A 21,071-nucleotide genomic window follows, 5' to 3' on the forward strand; every position below is an offset into this window, starting at 1 on the left:
AAATGTTAAAATGTTTAGAAACAAACTAATTGGCACAATTTAGTGAATAATTGTAATTCATATGTACCATAAAGATGAATTAAATGGATCAAAAGTGACAGTAAAGACTTACATTATTACAAAAGATTTATATTTCTAATAAATGCTGTTCTTTTGAACTTTCTATTCTTCAAAGAATTCAGAAAAAAACGTTTGTATCATTTTTTTTCTTTTTTTCACAAAAAAATATGAAACTTTTTTCAAAATTGATAATCGTCAGAATTATTTCTTGAGCATCAAATCATCATATTAGAATGATTTCTGAAGGATCATGTGACTGGAGCAATGATGCTGAAAATTCAGGAATAAATTACATGTAAAATATATTCAAATAGAAAACTGTTTTTTAAAATTGAAATAATATTTCACTATATGTTTACAGTATTTTTGATAAAACAAATTCAGCCTTGGTGAGCATAAGAGACTTCTTTCAAAAATACACCATTTTGATAACTTACAAACTATTTTTAAAGTACTATAATTTAATACAATCTAATCCTCATCTCACATACTACAGTATAATTGGATTTAGCCTATAAGGAAAAAATAGAAAATGTTATATAGAAGGAAAAGAAATGTTAGCTGTAGATTGAGATGCTGCAGATCATCCTCAAAAGGCTCTGCTAATGGGATTGAAGAATGTTATTCCCATTTCATGTGTTTATCAAAAGTTTTTCCTGACTAGTTTTGACAGCCTACAGCCAACGTTCCCCCAGAGTACGGGTAACATGAGTCGAGGCACACGCAAACACAGGTCTACGCAGTCTCTATATGAGAACCATCTGTTTCCTCTTCTTTTGTTCTCGTTTTCCCCCTCTCACTCCCTTCTATTCTATTTTGGCCTCTGTTTCACTTTTTTGAACAGATTGCAGTTTTGTTAATACTTGTAGGAATTACAGGTTCCAACGTAAGTTCATGTTCCAGTCCCATATGATGTTCGCATAGTTTCAGGGTTATTAGGAATATTATTTATTTATTTATTTATTTATTATTTTTTTGCCTCCCTTGCTTAATTAAATGAGTCTGTTGTCAAGCCATGTATGCTCTTATTTAGTTAGATAGAGAGAAGGAGAGGGAGAGACTTCACTGATCCCAGGGGGAAATTTAGCAGATAATATTCTTTGATAAACACATTAGAACAGTCCTGTTTTGCATAATCACTTAAGCTCTAATCAAAATCAAAAAGGTTTAATCATAACTTCCTGACCAATCAAACTCCTGTTAATGCCCGTTTATACAGTAATTTTACTGCTAAATATTAAACTACTGTTATATATCATATATGAAAGCATTTTGCTGCTGAATTAAAATGAAGCAATGTAATGATTGTGCTGATTTAATGTGCTTTTTATTTGGACCTTAAAGGTGCAGTAAGCGATTTCTGAGAATCATTGTTGAACTATAGATATTTGAAATCAACCAAAACAAACAAACCCCTCCTGTCATTGCTCCGCCCCCAAAATGCACAAACACGCACTGCAAGAGTGGATGTCTCTTTATCATAGCAGAAGCAAAGCAAAATTAAGCTTTGCGAAAAATAATGCAAAGATGACCGACAAGGAAAAACAAAAATTTATCATACAGTACACTGTAAACCCGAATAAGTTGGGCTAATTCAAAACATTTGAGGTAATCAGTTACATCAAATTTTTTGAGTTATGATGTTCCCAATTTTTTAGTAAGCAGAACTATCAAGTTTTGAGTTCGTAGTACTCATGCATGTTAATTTCTCCTAACTTGAAGTACCGATTTAGCTAACTCATACATTTTGATGCCAATTAACATAACAAATTAGTTAATTAACTGTTCTTGCAAATCAGATGAGGAGTTATTTACTTCACTGTAAACCCTAATAAGAAAATTCAGAAAACACCAACTTGCTAATTTGTCAACATATTAACAATAGCAAGGTATAGCTTTTACTGAATAAGTAAAGCAACTTAAAACATGTAATTTACCTGCTCTCATATCAAGCCGCATGCACCACTTTTCACCATGATGGTAACTCTCCAAAAACCCACATTAACAGAAACTCTTCTAAATTAGCATAACAAAACATTAATCACTACTAAATCTCCCTTACCATTAAGCTTGTGCAAAAAACATTATATAACACTTAATTTTAGCATTTACTCTGCCTTTCGAGTGCCTTGGGCAAAGCATGCTGGGGAATAGAAATCCCAGCCCAGTTTCAGTTAAACTTAAGTTAGTCTAAATTAAAAGAAATGAGTTCATACAATTCAAAACAATGAAATGGTTCAGTTTACTTGAAATATGTCAGTGCTGTGAACTCAAAAGAAAATGAAAGTTCTAAATACTCATAACAGTTAATTTAACTGAACTAATTTGTTCAATTTAATTTTGTCCCACTCAAACCAATTAAGTATTTTGAGTGTTAGGGTTTACATTGTACATGAGTATATACAATCAAGAATTCATTGTTAGTCGCCAGCAGCACACCAGCTCCAGACACTCAAAAACCAATTTTACTTGCGTATGGAGCAGAATCAACACAACCTCAGCATCCGTTTTCAGGCCTTCCCGCTTTGGTCTCTCCAGCGCTGAAAAGCTTTTCTAATATCAACTCGGGTCCTAAAACTCTTGCCTGATCATAACCGTTCAGTGATAATCCTCTGACCTTTTCTCTGTTTGTAATGTCTCTCAGCTATCTCTCTTTCTACAGTCTTTCTTCAGATCCCCCTCTTGCTCATTTCAAACAAAATCAGGCCAAAACGAATTTTGTTTGGAGTTTGTTTCGGGAGTTGCCAAGGCAAAATTTCTGGAAAAGTTTGCTCCTGCTGCTAAACACTTTCAAACTACCATTAGTCTGTGGTGATTACATAATAGGTAGGTGTGGCTCTGGTGCTTCGCCTTCTTTGATGTGGAAATATTCTCCGTTTCGTTTCTTCTGTTCAGTCCGTCGAGGTCAGATGTCCGCGAGTAATAACACAAACACACTGGAGAGCTGCTTTATTGAATAAATTGAACTATTTTTTTCTTGTTTAATACTGCTTGCTTTCAAACAATCTATTATATAAAGTGCTATATAAATAAACATGACGTGACTTTACTGGAGTGCTGATCTGCAGAGCTGGTGCAAACAAATACACATCACTATGATCAGATGCTTTCTGAACTGCTGTTTTCTCACCGCTGTCATTTTTGTTGCGTGTTTTTAGTTTGTTATTGAGAGAAAAGTGTGCAGCTCATATTTACATATATTATATTACTCTCAGCAGATTGGGCAGCATCAGGATGTTCCCTAACAGTATTCCGCTGGTCTCGTATTCTGAGTATATCGGGGCCTTTAATCATTACCATTCATTTTTGTATATTTTTGTGAATTGATTTAATGGCTTTTGCACTGTTCAAGGAATGATTTTTTTAGTAAACATATGCAGTTAAATACTGTTATATCGGTGAATTTAAATGAAAAATTGGAATATGAAAAAAAAAAAAATATATCATTCTTCTTTAGGTTAATTTAGTGGAAAATATGCCCTGATCATTTTTAATCAAAAGTTACTCTTGAAATTATACTGTTCTTGTGTAAACCCCATCTGTTTAAGCCATTTCAGAGTAAAGGAAATGTGGAAATAAGAGTTTTTAGTAACCTTGCTTGCCTTATGCCAGGTACACTTTGCACGATTTTAGTCCCTGTTTTCATTGTGGAAATCACAGACAAATGCCCGAAGTTGGAGGCAAATCAGGTCTCATTCATGCGTTAACAATCGTGTAGTGTGTGATCAAAGACGCCATCTGAGAGAAGCTTGCTTTTTATGTTGTTTTTTGGCTGGATATTACATCGGCAACGATCTACAGCCAATGAGAGCAAGATGCAGGGCAAGGGAAGGCAAGGGGGAGGAGTCATAGACCTGCAACCTAAACATCAGCAAGCATGCAAGCAACCATTCTCTCCTCCATATTCTTCTTTTTTCTTTTTCGCTGCAAATCAGTGCACAGAAATTTGGATCGCAAGGTTCTTGCGGGCTATCATTTTAACAGAAATAAACCCAGTCTAGCTCAAGAACTCCTGTCTTACGCGTGATCTTACGTTATTTATCACTTATCACTTCTTGCATGTGTTTGGTTGTGAAATGTAGTTTGTAGGCAGAGTTGTCAGCGATACTTCCTATTGATATGCTGTATAATGTGTGACCCCCCATCGCCAATCAGTTGTGCAATGTGCGCACAACAGCAACTTAATGGTCCCCCAGGCAGTCATGTAGTGTGAGAAGAACAGCGATCCGATGACTTTGAAAATCGTGCAAAAAATTTTTTTTGTGTGGAATTGGGCTGCTTTTACACAGTTGTCACGGGTTGTTTTTTTGGTCAGTGGGTTGAAGCAACTCCCCCACCCACCAGAGCTTTTTTTTTTCCTGGGAGCTCCCCCAGAATGCATTTGGGCCATGATTGGGTGCTTCAAGGACTAGTTTCTTTGTCTGATTAGTGATTACTGTAAACCATTTTCTGGGAGTGTGCTGTAAAACTCAATCCAAGAGTTAAGTATAGCACAGAGCAGATATAGACTAAATGGAGAACTCATCCTAGGCTTCTTCCCATAATTATTAAATAATTACTAGATACTATACTTGAAACCTCTGGGTTGTATTTTACTTTGAGTTTATCATATATTCCTCCTATCCTCTACCTCAATTTTCTGTCTGTTATACCAGAAATTAAAGGGTAAGTCGCATGGATTTATCGTTCTATTCAAGATCTTGACTTTGCAAGAAGGACATCAGAAACTTCACAGCAACTTGAGAGAAGCTAACAGTCCCTGCATTCTGACCGGTTGCCGTGTTTGTCCAGTCCTGTTGTCTTTTTTCCCATCATCCCTGCTGTGTTTGGAGAGTACTCGTACTGTAAATCTCCGTGGGAAGACAGGTTCTTTGATTGCACTTGTATCGGGAGGATTTCATGGCCTTCCCTCAGGTTTTTTTTTCTTCGAAACTTTTCTCCCCGAGTAGCGGGTGAGCCCTCCTAGCTTTTTGTCTGGGGCATGTTTTCCGACCTTCTCCTTTGTCTCCTGGCCCCCATTCCACCCACCCTACTCAGGGAGGTTTTTCTTCTTGAAACTGGTACTGGCAAGTTGAGCCAAAAGCAAATAAAGAGCTTGCAGTATGTCTTCAGTGTGAGATGACACCAGCCGAGTGCTAGCGCTCACCCACACATCTACTGTTCCGCTCTGAACTCACAGATCCACAATAAGGCTGAAGCTTACAAAAACATGGCCAGGTCACATTTCACCCCAAAATCAAAAGATGCAAATATTATTTTACGTAAATAAAATGAACCTTGTTTTAAGAGCATTAAGTTTTTTTTATTGTAACAGTTGAAAATTGCCCCCCCCCCCATATTTTTACTGTAACTCAATATTTTTTAAAGCTTTTTTGTAATTTCCATTATTATAAACATTGAGTCTCATTACTTAGTCTTATTACTGTAATATACATACTGTAAAACGTACATATAAATATGAAATGTACTATATTGATTATTATATTACTGTTGTCTACCTTATATTCTACTATACATTAAAATGTAAGATAACTTTATCGTAGAAGAAACATTTTCATCATTAAGTATGACCTGCAATTCATCTTAAAAACTTTCATGGGATTCACAGATTATATATTCATGTTTTGACTAAAATTAGCCTGTCTCTTTGATGATAATCTGAATAATCTTTACCTGAAAATCTTTGATGTGTTTACCTTGAAGAAAGCACAGATTTAAATCGCTATACTGTTTATTTACTTGAAATGTGGGTTGCATTTTCTCTACTGGTTTCTTTCAAATAAAGCTTGTAGTTGAGCTCTGGAAATCCATCCTTCCCTATTTGAACATGCCTGCTGTTGACTGGAAGGTTCCCATGGGAACAAACAAATGAGCAGACCCTCGCTGGCCACCGCGGAGTGAAAAGCTAGACGATAAACTAGCAAAGAGTGTCAAAGTACGAAAAGAAGTGCGAGAAAAGAGACAGGTTTTTTTGATACTGAATCACTCTTTGTTGAACTGAGCAAACGTTTTTTCAGCCCGAGTTACAGTAGCAGGACCGGAGAACGTGGCTTCTCCATATTTCATCCATATTTACTCGACTTTTCTTTTGTTTATAGCTTATTTACAACCACGTTCTCATGATGTCATGACTTTTAAGGAAGCCTCAACCCTGGAGCGACCAATCAAGAGTCCATTGACATCACACTGGAGATTAATGCCAAATAGAACGTGGATTCGGGTCATGTTCCGGCTGCCAGTGTGTAGCGTCCACTGTCTCAGGCCTATGAGACCTACCGGATTTAGTGACTGTCCCAGGAGAGGTCATTGTTTTTGTGTCAGTGGTAGAGTCACCAGACCATGGGGGTTTTTATGATGCTTTTGAGTCACCATGATCCAGACTACTGTTGATTGTTTGGATGTTAACACAGTTGTAGTTTTGCTGGGTTGGAAAAGTTTGCGACCTGTTCCCTCAAACCACATTCAGAGGTGGTCCGGACAGGTCACGCATGTGTCCACAACGCGTCCTGATGTGTAACAAGCTTGGAAACTTTTGGAAAAGCCTACACATTTGTGGTCACAGACTCATTTGATACATATTAACACCAGATGCAAACAGCAATCTGTGTTGTCTGATCATTTGTGATGTACTTTTGGAAGTTAAATTTGAGGCTCGGCTACCGCAGCACCTACAACCAAATGGAGGCAAAGATGTCCAGAGTCCGAGGCAAAGCTCTCTAAGTATGTTCAACATTGTACATAGTGGTACATTTGAAAACAATGACCGAAGAGCAGGCGAGCCACAGGCCGCAACTTCCATGACTGCTTCCACGGATAACGCAGCTTGGCTCGAATTCCCTTCGGATTGTTGTCTGCTCCACAAATGACTTTACAGCCTGTTGAGTTCTAACCGCCACATTCTGTACATCTGCTGAAACTTGCCACTGCCTCTTAAAATGTGAGATAACATTTGTGTTTATACAAGTACCCATGATTCTGTGTGTGGGTGTGAGAGCATTCCAGGAAACGAGAGATAGTGAATGAATAATAGACAGAGGATTAAAATAACAAGAACAATTTGTTCTTTTTGATTAAAGTGATGTCTTTTGTTTTCCTGACAGAGGGATATTTTTGGACACCATTCTGCCAAGATATGATGTGAACGGAGTTCGGCCGCCCATCGGTCAGAGGACCAGATTGAGCAAAGGAGACATCGCACAGGCACGCAAACTTTACAAGTGTCCAAGTAAGAAAATGTACAGAATTTCAACATAAAAATGTACAGAATTACAGAAGAGCGAACTGGTACATCCTTCTGCATAAGTAAGGTGAAGCTCCTGTCAGACTCAACAAGAATAAAAGATGGTGGAGATAGAAAATCTGGGTCACTGGAAACTTTAAGCACATCTCTGACTTTACAAGTATTCAAGTCTGGGCAGCAATGTCATGTAAAGTCAATCAGTATTTTTTTCCATTAAAAATATAACATTTGCCCCCATTTGGCACAAGAGTGGGATACTTTGAGTTTATGTCATCTGGAAATAACATAGCATCCACAATTGATGTGGTACGGTATCTTGGCGACGGTCTCTGTGACTCCCGGGCTCAGGAAGGCAGAGTAAACACTGGTCAAGCACAGGAAGTTTGTAATTTGTCTTCTTTCCCTGATAAAACAGAGAACAGTTGCTTTCTAGGATACGGCAACTAAATGCCGTAAAGGACGTTTTTCATGTAAACTTTGCAGAGATGTTCAAACACACACTGTAGAGAGGCAGTGAGTGTAACCATTAATGTAAACCAGGGTCCCTGCGGGCCTATAAAATGTCTGTTAAATTCAGTTTAATTACATTTAAAGTCATAAAAAATAAATCAGTAAAATGAAATTAAAATGTTGAAGGGAATTGTGACACGGCATTAATATGATGATTAAAGTTCAGAAGGCTATTAAATATTTAATTCAATTGATTAATTAAAACAAGTTCAAAGTAAAAATATAGGCTTAAAGTTTCAGACCAGATCGCAATCAGTGCATGCCTCACATTTATGCCAAGTGAATGAATGAATTATGACCATGTTTACTTTGTGGTGTTCATGTTGTAATATGTTGTAAGAGTGCATATTTTATCTTCCTCATCTTTTTAAATAAGCAGCTGTAAGTAATAAAGCGTTGAAATTTTAAAATAAGAGTCCTGCTGTATTTCAGCATTGTTTGTTAGTAAAAGAGCTGCTTTACCTAAAGTGTTTTATAGATATTTTGGTTACATAATAAACTGTATCTGGCAATTAGTTCAGTGTTAACATATGTAGGTTCTGGGCCACCCCGTCACAAGAAAGAAAGACTAAGGGTGCGTTCACACTTGTCATGTTTGGTTCGATTAAAACGAACCCTGGTGCGATTGCTCGGTTAGTGTGGTTCATTTGAACATATGTGAACGCTGCCATCCGAACCCTGGTGCGCACCAAACAAGCGGACCGAGACCGCTGAAAAGATGGGTCTCGGTCCGCTTCCAAACGAACTCTGGTGCGGTTCGAATGATATATGAACGCAACACGGACCAAAGACATGTAAACGAACCAAAAACAGGAAGACGAGACCCTAAGAATCCTCACGCATGTCGGTTTTTCTCGTCATAGACGTGAGTTTGCCCATGACAGGCATCAGACGCGTGTCTCCGCGCAGCAGATCATTTGTGTGTATGATGGATGGATTCCCACCACTGTTTTGACTACTTTGCACATTTTATAAGCTCTTCACAAGTTTCCAGCTGGCCAAAATACCATCACATGCAGGCTACGCACCGCTACACACACACAACAAGCGCATTTACCTCAGAAAACAGTATTGTTTTGGATGTTCGGTAAGTTCCGTCTCAAAATAGGCAATATGTCATAAAATCCGACCAATCACGTCGTGAATGTATCCCTATGCCTTAAGGTTCAGTATCTGTTGGTTTGGTGATAAAATTGCCAATCTGAACGCTAATCGGACCAGGACTAAATGTTTTTTTTTCTTCTTTGGTCCGGACCAAATGAACCAAACGAACCGAACTACAAGTGTGAACGCACCCTAAGAACATTATTTAATGCAGTTAATATATACATTTTACTAGTAATGGCCAGTGTTGGGTAAATTACTCTAAAAAAAAGTAATTAATTACAAGCTTACTACAGTAATTCATTTCTTAGTAATGCATTACACCCAACACTGGTAATGGAAAAAAAAATAGTTTATTGCCATCTTTAAACACTATTATTGTATCAGAAAAAATCCAGTATCAGTCGACCTCTAATTCAAATGTGTTTATAAGCAGGGGTGAACATAAGTGGTGCGCAGATGCGCATGCGTGGTAAAAATAAACGATGCGCACCAGAAAACATGCTTTTGAGTCCCAACATTTTTGAGGACCGGTTCACAGGGACACGTTTACTTACTGGAGTAGGTTTTTTTCTCCATCTCTGGTAAGATGGCAATCATGATGATAAGTGTGTTCTTTAATTATTTGGTGGGCAACGGATCGGAGTTAATACCTGATCCGTATGGATTAGGTCCAACGGTTCAGCACGCATGTGATTCGCGGATTAACTGTTAAGTTTAATCATCATAAAGTTTATCATTTGGACGTGTTTTGTCTCGCTAATTAACACATTCAAACAATTTTAAAAGTGGAAGAAGAGGTGAAAATCGGGACGCGCGAGTTGTTATCTGTGCGCACAGCCTCACACCCGACGCAAAGAGAGAGACAGTTAGACAGCACTTTTCTAACACCAAAATAATTCCTCTTTCGCATTTACTTGCGCTTGAACGGACACATACACACAGAATTATGTCAAAATACCTGTCTCTGCAAGTATTCTCTCGGTTATGTCATAAGTGAACAGTTGAGAAAGAAACCGGATATGTATCAGTCTGTGCTTTCCTTCTTAAAGTGACAGCAGCCTAATATTCTTGCTGTTGTCTGTGTTATTAATGTTAGTAAAATAAAATTTAAAAAATCATTATCATAGTGTGTCGCGTAAAGTGTACATCTCTAGGCGCTCCCTTGAGAACCAGACCAAAAAAGTTATGTGCACCCCTGTTTATAAATGTATTTGTAAGTACTAAATACACAAACCAATTTCAATACATATGTATATATTGCATATATACAACTTGTCTTTAAAACTTACCCTGTTTTGCTTATGGCAAGTCCTCACTAAATGTGTGCTGCAGCCTGTTTAGCAAAAAAATTCTTAGAGACGTGATTAATTTTGAGATTGTTTTGAGTTGTTCTGTATGGACATACATTCATTTTATTATGTCTTAAAAAAGGTCTTTAAAAAGTCTTACATTTAATTTGAGAAACGCTGCAAACACCCTGCAAAACACATCATAGGACTGTAATGGGAATTTTTAGCAGTTTTATATTGAGATTTGTCTTTAGCATGGCTTTAGTGAAAGAGGCAACCCATAAACATTCTCATCTGGGACTGTTGCTCGTTTCACAAATACAGCTATCAGTTTTTCAAGTTCTGACTGAGGCCTGTTGTGGAGGAGCCTGTGTCACATGACACATGACGTATCCATGCAGTCGGCATGTGTGGACGATGTGGCCATATGCAGAGTAGGATGCAGAAAATCACATTCTGGAAAAAAGGGTGTAAGTGTGGCAGATATTTTGCACAGCATTCCTTGCCTGCGTCTGTCACATACTGTGGCTTGCCAGACCGCTTGTTAATGGTTCTAAACATTGAGCCCACTCCACACTTGGCCTGAAGAATCTCTGCTCTTGCTACTCTGCTTTTACATGACTGACAACTCATGTGTGTAGAGCACGTGCGGATAATATAAGGAGTGTAAACAGCTAAGCAAGGTAAATTTACAAGCCCTCAGGAGAAGCTTGGCTGCTAGAAGATCAGTCATTAAACCCTGTCCCAAGATCTATTTTAAAATTGCTGGTTGTTAATTTCTTTTATATGCATTTTAGTATATATATATATATATATATATATATATAATGATGTGGGGGTCGAATTTTGTATTCAAAATTTTTTATTTCATTTAATTTGATTTCGTTTTAATGCTCTACAGGTCAATGCACTTTTGTTTTGTTTTGTTTTGTTTTGTTTTGTTTTGTTTTGTTTTGTTTTGTTTTGTTTTGTTTTGTTTTGTTTTGTTTTGTTTTGTTTTGTTTTGTTTTGTTTTGTTTTGTTTGTGGTCTAGTCCTAAACGTTTGGTGTGTAGTCTCTCCGTTTATTGTTAGGAATGTCCACATCAAAGACAAACCCTGTTTTTATTTAATTTAAAAAAAAAAAAAACTTTTTTATTTTATTTTAACTTAATTTTATTTATTTATTTATTTATTTATTTAAGATTTAAGATAATTTTTTCACTTATTTATTTTATGTATTTATTGGTCAGTTATCATGTAATAAGCAGGGTAATGTACCATTAGCTGCTCATTATCACATAATAATGACCTGAAAGGTTAATCAGGACCCCAGCTTAAAGCAGACTGTACATTATCCATTACACATGTTTAGTTATATGAATCTGTTATGAAACTGCTGGTATTTTAGCATTTAATGAAGCAATGCTGCTTTGCCATGTGTATTTCCAGTGACCACTAGAGCGTTTAATTACCCAACACATTTAATCCTGTGGTTGGGCTGTTTCATTTTAATTGCACACAGCACCATGTAGCTGAAAATCTTTTAGTCTGAATTTTTCACCACTTTTATTTCCTTCTCTTGTGAATATTAGGCAGGTGTGTAACATTAGAAGCAGATGCGCTTCATAACATGAAAGTGCTCAAGTTGCACACTGTGAAAGACAATCCAGACTTTTTCATGGTCTTTTGTCTTTGTTGTGTTCTGTGACGCACAACAATGTTTTATATACAGGGAGCGTACTGTCTTTGTGGGCCGTTTCGTAACTAATCACATCTTGTTTTTGTGTATTGAACTGTTCAACTCCTTTTGAGCACTGACAGCTAATGATCTCTCTCTCTTTCTTTCTTAGGATGTGGAGACAGTTTGCAGGAGAGTAGTGGGAACTTCTCTTCTCCTGGTTTTCCAAATGGTTATTCAGCATATATGCACTGCATATGGAGAATTTCAGTCACACCAGGAGAAAAGGTGAAGACACCAGAATCTCTGATTTGTTGTTGTGAGAAATGTTTCTAGGCCTAAGGATTGTTTATGGAATAAACAATGATATTGGTCCCATATAGAGTTGGGAAGTCGAGATCATTTTGGTTACTCGGTTTGTTCGAACGCGTTCTTTTCACTGAACGGCTTCAAAAAAAATGATTCACCGATTCTTTGAGTCATCACTGTAACCTGTTTCCAGAGGTCCTCACACACCATTTTTCACATACATTATTATATTTCACAGTTTTTTAATCAGTACAATTTTAAGCAGCCTGATTGAAGATCAGATCAAATATGATTATTTATGGTTTTCACCATACTCCAAAACAAATGTCTTGCTCAGAGTGGAGTAATTTACACTCTACAGAATGGTTTGATTGAATCATTAAAAAGAACTGGATTAAAATAATGACTTCTTAATGAATCTGACATAACTATCTCCACACAGTTTGACTTCCCAGATAAAATGAGGATGAAATGAGGATTTCAGAATTATTGAACCTAGTTATAGACAATCAGCCCGTTTACTGCTTGCAATCATTACTCTTGCACAGATTTCAACTTTGATCCAGTAACAATTTACTATTTTTGTTTTATTTCCTAAGATCATTCTGAACTTTACATCTATGGATTTATACCGGAGCCATTTGTGCTGGTATGATCATGTGGAGATCAGAGATGGATATTGGAGGAAAGCACCATTGAAAGGTTTGAGATGAACATCTGGCATTTCAGAAGAAGAATATGAAACAAGCAAAGCTTGATAATTAATTTGCTTGTACCTCTGTATGCAGGCCGATTTTGTGGGGATAAATTACCTGAGCCGATCATCTCTACAGACAGTCGCCTGTGGATTGAGTTCCGCAGTAGCAGCAACTGGGTGGGAAAGGGCTTCTCTGCTGTTTATGAAGGTACCAGCAGTCAACCAAATCAACAACTATCAGATATGCTAAAATATGTCCTATTGTACAATGAATAAATTATAAAGAAGCACTATTGTACTTGTGTATAGTACAGCTTAAGTGCCACCGTTCCAATTGGGAAAATGCGTATTAAAGGATTAGTTCACTTCAGAATTAAAATTTCCTGATAAATTTACTCACCCCCATGTCATCCAAGATGTTTTTGTCTTTCATTTTTCAGTCAAAAAGAAATTAAGGTTTTTGAGGAAAACATTCCAGGATTATTCTCCATATAGTGACTTCACTGGGGCTCAATGGGTTGAAGGTCCTAATGTCAGTTTCAGTGCAGCTTCAAAGAGCTTTAAATGATCCCAGATGAGAAATAAGAGTCTTATCTAGCAAAATGATCGGCCATTTTCTATTTTTTTTTTAAATTTATATACTTTTTAACCACAAATGCTCATCTTGGACTGCTCTGCGATGCTCCACACATTGCGTAATCATGTTGGAAAGGTCATACGTGACGTTGGCGGAAGAACTAATTTTCTCCTCCAACTTCAAAATTGTCCGAAATCGTTGTTTTGCCTTTTTTTTTTTTTTTTTTTTTTTGTAAAGGCTGTTTGACTTAGTCTTTGCCCCACTGCTTTGTAAACACTTGCTCAGTACTTCCGCCTACATCATGCGTGACCTTTCCAACATGATTACGTAATGTGTGGCACATCGCAGAGCATTTGTGGTTAAAAATGGCCTATTGATTCGCTAGATAAGACCCTTATTTCTCGTCTGGGATCATGTAGAGTCATTTGAAGCTGCACTGAAACTGACATTTGGACCTTCAACCAGTTGAACCCCAGTGAAGTCCACTATATGGAGAAAAATCCTGGAATGTTTTCCTCAAAAACCTTAATTTCTTTTCGACTGAAGAAAGAAAGACAAACATCTTGAATGACATGGGGGTGAGTAAATTATTAGGAAATTTGAATTCTGAAGTGAACTAATCCTCTAAGACATGCCAGTATAGGGACATGCAATGTCAAAAAACTGTGCCTTGAGCTCATACCATTGACATTTTCATGTAATTCATATATTTAATATTGTGCTGTGGCAGTGGTCTTGCATTTATCATCATTTTTTCTAAAGACAAAAGAGTTGTGGTGCAAGTTGTGGGCAATATTAACCCAAAGCAAACAACAATTTCATGGTCACTGTCGAGTCCAGAGTGCTCAGAATAACTTGTCAACAGAAAACATCAAATTCATTCTTAATAAGTGTTTTGCCCCGCAGACCTAAATCCAGCCGTAGCTGATATACTGAGTTTCCATTAGGTGAACATCTAACAGTATCGTTTTCCTGTAGTTTTTGTTGTGAAAGAAGGGATTTCCTTGCTTTACTGTTATGCTTGCAGGCTCAGCATCCTTCTGGTACTTATAGGTCTATATTACAAATAAAGAAATGATAATGTAGACAATAAAGTGAACACTGTTGTCTTTTATCTTGCAGCTATTTGCGGCGGGGAGGTGAAGAAAGACAATGGTCAAATTCAGTCTCCGAACTACCCAGATGACTACAGACCTAACAAAGTGTGTGTGTGGAAGGTCACTGTGGCTCAGGGCTACCATGTTGGCCTTACCTTCCAGTCTTTTGAGGTATGATTGGTTGTTATTACTGCATTATAAGCACATAATAAATTGTTAATGCTAGGGCTGTCAACATTAACGCGTTAATGCATGCAAATAATTCAAAATCCTTAAAGGATTAGTTCACTTTAAAATAAAAATTAGCCCAAGCTTTACTCATCCTCAAGCCATCCTAGATGTATATGACTTTCTTCTTTCTGATGAACACAGCTGGAGTTATATTAATAAATATCCTGATGCTTCCCTACTTTATAATGGCAGTGAACGAGGGCTACGAGTTTAAAGCTCAAAAAAGTGCATCCATCCATCATAAACGTACTCCACACGGCTCCGGAGGGTTAATAAAGGCCTTCTGAAGTGAATCAATGAGTTTGTATAAGAAAAATATCCATATTTAACAAGTTATAAAGTAAAATATCTAGCTTCCGCCAGACCGCCTTCCACATTCAACTTACGGAAAAAGCATAACTGACGTTGCGTTTTCCGTAAGTTGAACATGAATATTCATTAATTTTATCTCAGATTGCGTTCATCAGAAAGAAGAAAGTCATATACACCAAGGATGGCTTGAGGGTGAATAAAGCTTGGGCTAATTTTTATTTTAAAGTGAACTAATCCTTTAACACGTTAAAATAATTTAACACAAATAAATTAATGAAACATGTGAAATTAACGTAATTTACGTCACGCAGTTTAGATGATCTTAGAAGTTGGGAGTTTATCTACAATGGTTCAAGCTCCTGTAACCCTGGTAGGCGGAAATTTCTATTCAGCTCTTTAACCCGAGCTCTATCATATTCTGTGATCGTTTCTGAAGAGCGTGCGTCCTCGCGCATCGCGCTGTGTGAAATACAGACTGAATGGAACGTCTAAACATTCCACCACTGTTTCTTGGCTGGATAAAGCAAACCAGCGTCTCACTAGTAAATTTTTGATGGATGAGGATTGCAGTCATGGTAAAGATGATTGCAGTGAAGTACAGGAGTCGTACAGTAAGCACGCGTGAGTCCGTTATATTGATGCGCAAACAAACCGTTTATGTGCCTTCTTGATGCACTGATCGCACATTATATTTATGCACATTTCAGTACATTCACTTTGATTCCGCAGACCTTCAGGATAATGTTTTGATTTGTTATGTGTGTGTCGCTATGTTTAGTAATTCTGAATGGATCAGTGTATGCTCATAGTAAATCAGGTGATTCTCAGAAAATTGTATTTTCTGCAGGCTTTTTTCAAGGTAAATTTAGGTGTCTTTCCAAAAAGGGACACTTGGAGACTCCAAAAGGACCCCAAATAACCAAATACTGCATATGCCTACGTATATGCATCATATATCTAGCAAATGATGACAAAATGAACGTGTTAAACAAGATAAATAGTGAATGCTTAATTTCATGACAAGTGTGCGATTAATCACGATTAATCCCACAAAAGGGCTGCGTTTAGAGTAATGTTAGGAATAATGTAAGAGCGTGTCCTAAACAAGAAATAAACATATAATAGGATTGAAAAAATAGGGCTGCAACTCAATAATAATAAAAAATGAAATAGCTGACAACACATTTAAAAAAAAAAAAAAAAACATTTTATTACATTTTAAAAATGATGGCATAATTTTTAATAGGTCAAGCTGCTTTTTGAAATGGAAATGCTCACATTATATTATCACTGTTCATGCGTCCGCATGAATGTCAATCAAATGTAATGACATTTTTTTATGAACATTGACTTTAATGGGAAGTCCATCACAATTTTTTGATACTTGCTAGCTGCTTTCAAGCTGTGTAACCTTAAATTGTAACCTATAATTGCATCATTTTTGTGTCATTTGGCTGATTCTGATATGTCATGTCATGGCACTGGGTTTGGTTTAGATTGTCTCTAACCAGTGTAAATAAACCCAAACTCTCTGTGATTTTTGAATTAGAAACAAAGTTGTAGATCTGTCCATTTAAATGAAAATGGGAAAAACATTCAGTTTTGTTTGTGCTTCATTCTTTTCTTAAGATATTCTTGACTTTGATGAAAAGGTTGGTTACAGTCACAGCTGGTCGCCATCAAATTTAAATGGCATGTCTTGCTTTGAAAGAAAATAAATACATGCTAGGTCTTTCAGGTTTAAATGTTGTTTTTCCATTCCCTTTTTCTCCATTATCTTTTGTCTTTTCGATTCAAGATTGAGAGGCATGATAACTGCGCGTACGACTACCTGGAGGTTCGAGATGGGAACTCAGAAAGCAGCCCGCTGTTGGGCAGATTCTGTGGTTATGACAAACCTGATGATATTAAATCCAGTTCTAACCAGCTCTGGATGAAATTTGTGTCTGACGGTTCGGTCAACAAAGCTGGATTTGCTGCTAATTTCTTCAAAGGTGAGGTGTATATTTTTTGCTGTATGGTTTGGCATTTGTTGTTCTCTTATCTTTGGACATTTCAGAGGTTCGATGATTAGCTTTAAAGCTCGGAATTTTACTTTATAGCTTGAAATTTTACATTATAGCTAGTATTTATTACTCCCCCCACCCCCCACCCCAGTGAAATTTAGGAATGCACATATACAACATTTGACCAAAACCAATATGATGAAACAAGAAAAGAGTTAAACAGAAAGAAAAAACTAATCCATTTCCAGTTTTGTCTTAATCATACAATGCCACTAATGCTACAATATTAGCATTAAATATCTCCTCAGATATAATCATTGCTCCTTTAAGATACTGTAACTCATCAAGTTCTGCTTCTTTTGTTGTTGCAGAAATGGACGAGTGCTCCAGACCCGACAACGGTCGCTGTGAGCAACGCTGTGTCAACACGCTCGGTAGTTACAAGTGTGCCTGTGACCCTGGTTACGAACTGGCGGCGGACAAACGGAGTTGCGAGGGTTAGTATGTGAACGGCGTATGCTGGATACAGGCCAGTGCCATATTTAAAATGTTCATGGCGCCATTATACGGTAGCACCGAGGAAAAGCTGTACAAACACTCTGTGTGTGGTGATAAAGATTCATTCTAAAATTGTGATAGTTTTAGGGCAAATACATCACTTTTTTTTACAGATCAAGGGGTCGTTAAGAAATACCTTCAGACTACACAGTATTTTCGACTGTTATGATAGTCAGTGTTTCAGATTATGTGGATTTGACTCCTAAATTCTTGTTGTGGACAAGAAACATGTCAGATTTACACATTGCTTCCCAACCAATCATCGCTTGCCGTCTTTAATAATGCGTGTGATGTCTTCGAGAAGCCAAAATTAGTGACTGACTTCTGGTGTGGTCTCCTTTAGGACCCCGAGTGATCACATTGGTTCAACTGATTTTTAATGGGTAGTATTTTTAGCGCCTGATTACAATTCCTGCAAAATCACGTTATGATTTATATCGTTTAAAATGTGTTATAATGACCATTAATGTCTTTAAATTGCATGGTTCATAAAACTGAAGCTATAGGCTGTGAAATCAAGCATTTCTCATTCTTACTGTTTTTTAGTTAGCTTATGTAATAGCATGGTAGCTTAACTTATATTATATTAGGTATGATTTTTGCTTCTAATATAGTTCCCAATTACATGTTTCAAATTAATAATGTTTGTGTAATAAGACATTTATAAGACTGTTACTAAGCGGAATTGATGAAAAATTCTTAAGAAGTTCTCAAATATTTACTTAAGAACATCTTAAAGGGTCAGTTCACCCAAAAATGAAATTTCTGTCATTAATTACTCACCCTCATGTCGTCCCAAACCCGTAAGACCTTTGTTCATCTTCAGAACACAAATTAAGATATTTCTGATGAAATCCAAGGGTATCTGATCCACACATAGGCAGCAATAACATTTGGACCTTTTGAGGTCCTGAAAGATATTAAAGTCATCGTTAAAACAGTTGACGTGACTACAGTTGCATAGTGCAAATCCGCGGGGGGTGGGGATACGTCACAATATTGTAAATCTTTCCGTTTTAAACCAAGAAGGGGAGCCAATGGATATCACACAAGAAGCAACGTGCAAACTTTGCGCACGAGTTATGCTGGTAAAAGCTTAACCTCGGTCAGTAGGCTATTCAAAGTGAAAGTAAAAAATGACGGAGCTGCCTGACGTAATATGCTGATAACGGTATATAACTATTAATTTATTCCATTATTTCTCTTGTGGCCCATACATATAGTGAAACAAATGAGAATAATATTTCGTGTTAAACAGCTCGGTGCTTGAATTAGCTCTTAATTTTCATTGATGACTGTAGTCAGTGTTAGGAAATATTATAGACTGTTAATAACTTTAATTATAGGCCTATAATTTAATTCATTGTATATTAGGCCTAAAAAAAATGTTTAAAACATTTTCAAAGATTAGCTAATAGCCTAATCTTTTATTATCCTCACAGGACGTCAGTTAGGCCTATGCAGTGATGCACTATGAAATTTTTGCGGCAAATTTATTAGAATATTAATTTAACAATAAAAGTAGCCTAACCTAATAGTAATAATAATAGACTCGAAGAATGTAACAGGCCTACATTAATTGGAAAGGCCAAATCCTCTTAATATTGCCAATATTTGATGCTTTTGACAATATCTCTGGCTATCGCCGATACATGATCATCGTCTGTTGACGCAACCCGGGTTATCGCGAGAATTACGAGAATTCTTTCTGTGCAAAAAACAAAACCAATATAACGACTTTATTCAACTAATTCGTCTTTCCCCTGTCATATTTCTATGCTATTTTCGTTGTTGTTCAGTGTTTACGTCCGAACAGTGACTCAGTATTGGCCGGCTCTGGTCACGTGAGTAGCACGACGCAGGAGCCAGCCAATAATGAGCCTGCGTTCAGACGTAAGCACTGAAGCTCTGCAAAGAATTTGAAAAAAAATATGAATTTGTTAAACTGAGAAGAAAATTGCAGTTAAGCTGGTCAGGCTTCTTAAACAAACAGACAAACAAACTTGATAGTTTTGATAGCACGTTTACACTTTTGGGGTAATCAACCGACAAAAGGTTTATTTATGCATATTAATCTGTGATAAGAGAAGTATTTACACATAAGAATTTGCACATTTCCCCTTTAAGAAACTTTAATGCAGCTAGCAGCAGTGACTTCATTCTGCCTCTAGTGGACAGTCTGTGCTACTGCATCCTCATAATTACTACTCCTGCTTGCGCTGTTGACATACCGCCGACATCTGTTTTGTGCTATTGGCTTGGGGCTGCCAGCAAGTTATGAGCACCTTCCTCACATCGACAGCAGGCTTGCCTGGCTTTCTTTACCCTCCTCCGCACGACACTTATAAAGCGCTGCTCTGTGTTTCTGAGCGGCTGGAAATAATCGTGAAGTTTGGATCATATTCTTCTTGAACAAGCACAAAAACATACAGTTTGGGTTAAAGGTCACAGCATTCGTAGGTAAATTGTTGTCTCGTGTTATATCGTCAGCTAATGTCTGGATACGCGAGGCAGTTGCTAGGACAGCACGTACCCTGCAGCTGCTATATTGAGCAAAAATCTGTTTGTTCAGACATGCACTGAGATGACTCAACAGCTCAATCGTGACAGCCTGGAGTGATCGGAAAATGATTCTCCATTAGATAAAAGAAAGAGTGGCTGAGCGCAGCTTCCCGGTGGCTATCATATCAGTAGTAAACCCAACATTATCATAATGACTGTGCCACTCTTTCTCACAGAACAGCCAATGTAGAAAGGATTTACTGCACAACGGTCCTGTGGGAATGGAGACAGATAGAGCTTAAATGTACACAAAGCTAAAACTTCAAGGGCTGTCCAAAGGCTTCTAAACGGCATGATGGTAGCCATGGAAACATCTCTCCCCAAGTGCATGTGTTCAGTGGAAATCGCTGTAGGGGATCCGTTCGTTAATTTGGATCATTCCGCACTAAAGTTTTGTGTTTGATGAGATATGAACCCTGAGGTTGTTCTCTGTGTATTTTAATTTAAACAGGACTGTTCTTGTTATTTTATGTGCAGCATGCGCCTGTTTAGATGAGCCGCAAGCTGGTCAGCTTGATAAATTGAAAGTTTAAATATGCTTTGTAATTTAGGTGTGTTGTGCATAAAATATATAAGCATACTTTTACAAAAATATTTCCAAAGAGTTGTTTGGTGTTTACACCCATATGTAACACTCTTTTAAGGGGCTGTGTATTTTTTCATGGAGCTGAAATAAGCCTGAATAATCCAGGTTATTTTTGTTCATTTACATATACGACTTCTATACAGACAATACGTGACGTGTGACAGATTCCAAAAAAGTTGGGACACTGTACAAATTGTGAATAAAAACAGAATGCAATGATGTGGAAGTTTCAAATTTCAACATTTTATTCAGAATACAACATAGATGACAT

General features: G+C 37.2%; 1 protein-coding gene and 1 long non-coding RNA gene across 2 annotated transcripts in view; one reads left to right on the forward strand and one right to left on the reverse strand.

Annotated features, from left to right (window-relative positions):
• The window catches only part of bmp1a (bone morphogenetic protein 1a), a 112,971-nt gene that overhangs the window by 64,922 nt on the left and 26,978 nt on the right, over positions 1-21,071 (forward strand). The window contains exons 7-13 of the mRNA XM_048210858.1: positions 7,161-7,285; positions 12,038-12,153; positions 12,774-12,876; positions 12,963-13,079; positions 14,571-14,716; positions 16,887-17,082; positions 17,466-17,591. Of these exons, the coding sequence (XP_048066815.1) occupies positions 7,161-7,285; positions 12,038-12,153; positions 12,774-12,876; positions 12,963-13,079; positions 14,571-14,716; positions 16,887-17,082; positions 17,466-17,591 (929 nt within the window). The remainder of the gene's footprint in view (positions 1-7,160; positions 7,286-12,037; positions 12,154-12,773; positions 12,877-12,962; positions 13,080-14,570; positions 14,717-16,886; positions 17,083-17,465; positions 17,592-21,071) is intronic.
• On the reverse strand, positions 7,525-20,325 carry LOC125280363. Its single transcript, XR_007187585.1, has 3 exons — positions 20,186-20,325; positions 19,884-20,059; positions 7,525-7,703 (listed from the first exon to the last, which is right to left on the reverse strand). It is a non-coding gene; the product is annotated as an uncharacterized LOC125280363 (long non-coding RNA).

This window comes from Megalobrama amblycephala, linkage group LG12 (genome assembly GCF_018812025.1).
Source record: "Megalobrama amblycephala isolate DHTTF-2021 linkage group LG12, ASM1881202v1, whole genome shotgun sequence".
In the NCBI taxonomy this organism is placed as follows: Eukaryota; Metazoa; Chordata; class Actinopteri; order Cypriniformes; family Xenocyprididae; genus Megalobrama; species Megalobrama amblycephala.